The following is a 1,325-nucleotide window of genomic DNA, read 5'->3' on the forward strand; positions in this document are numbered from 1 at the left end:
TCTCCTCGAGCTCCTGGAGCTTGCGCTGCGCGGCGAGCTCGTCGCGGGGCCGGGCGTCACCGAACGGGTTGGCCGCGGCGGCCTGCTTGCGCTTCTCCTCGAGCGCCTTCTTGCGCTCCTCCCGCTCGCGCTCCTCCTCCTCCGTCGGGGCCGGCAGCGGCTCCCTCTCCCTCGGCGCCGGACGGCCACCACGGTCGCCACGGTCGCCACGGTGGAAGTCTCTGCATTGTTAAAATATATCACTTGTGGTGAGTTTCACATGTTATTATGTTTGGAATATGTTTTAAAAAAAATAATTTGAGAACATATAGTTGAGCAAATCAGCATTGGATAGATATCTTCATTACGAGAGAGGCTATTTGAAAAATGGCCTCTTCTTCTGCGACCTTGAAATACCATCATGTGCTCGTGGAGATTCGGCATGACACGACACACGCACAACACGACACGACACACGACACACACACGAGTTTGGGGGGGTGGAGGTACCGGTCGTCCCTCCGGTCCCTGCGGTCGGGTCGGTCGTCCCTCCGGGGCTCGCGGTCGCGCTCCCTCTCGACGGGGGCGGCGGCAGCGCGCTCCTCGGCGGCCTTCTTGGCCAGATCGCGCCAGTTGGAATCGTCGCCGGTGGCGTCGTACCTGCCGGCACCGAATCCGCCACCATCCCTGCGACCACCCTGACGCTCGGTGCCTGCAGCATCGCAATGGTGGTGATTAGTTGCCGTCGAGGCGTGTGTGTGTGTTGTGTGTTATGTGTGTGTGTTGTGTCAAGTGTTTGCGACAAGCGAAGCAAGCACCGCTGCAAGAGCGAATGGCACTTGTATTAGAGTCGTAATGTTTTGATGTTGTCCAATGGGTACGAAGCGAAATCCATGCTCTCACGAGTACTGAGAGATAAACCTTCGGCGGACACGTGTGTGCGGCGTGTGCGGTGTGTGTGCGGCGTGTGCGGTGCGCGGCCGGGGAAGGTGCGTACGTTTGTTCTCAGCGACGTCGAGGCGGATAGCACGGCCGGCGAACTCCTCACCGTCGAGCTCGATAGCCTTGCGCAGCGATTCCGCATCTTCGAAATCGACGTAGGCGATACCGCGCGGGCGGTCGGTTTCCCTGTCCCTGGTCATGCGGACGGCGCCCTCCCTGGGCAGGTTGCAGCCAGCCTATTGTTGCAACAATCACACAAGAAGATGAACAAAAGTAGAAAATTAATTGATCAAAATTGAGGCGTGTAGAACATCATTTTGTATAACATCGATTTTGGAAAATTTGGACACGGGCAAAGATGAAAGCAGAGGAGTCGCGTACGTTGATGAAGAATTCCTCGAGCT

General features: G+C 57.2%; 1 protein-coding gene across 1 annotated transcript; it reads right to left on the reverse strand.

Moving 5' to 3' along the window:
- Positions 1-355: 355 nt before the first annotated feature.
- ACA1_011040 (uncharacterized protein) lies at positions 356-1,121 on the reverse strand (the record flags this gene model as incomplete). The annotated part of the gene is made up of 3 exons (XM_004333971.1): positions 356-379; positions 490-677; positions 977-1,121. The coding sequence occupies 3 exons, from the start codon at positions 1,119-1,121 to the stop codon at positions 356-358; spliced, it is 357 nt and encodes a 118-aa protein (XP_004334019.1).
- Positions 1,122-1,325: the final 204 nt, after the last annotated feature.

Source organism: Acanthamoeba castellanii, assembly GCF_000313135.1.
Source record: "Acanthamoeba castellanii str. Neff unplaced genomic scaffold scf7180000083576, whole genome shotgun sequence".
Lineage (NCBI taxonomy): Eukaryota > Discosea > Longamoebia > Acanthamoebidae > Acanthamoeba > Acanthamoeba castellanii.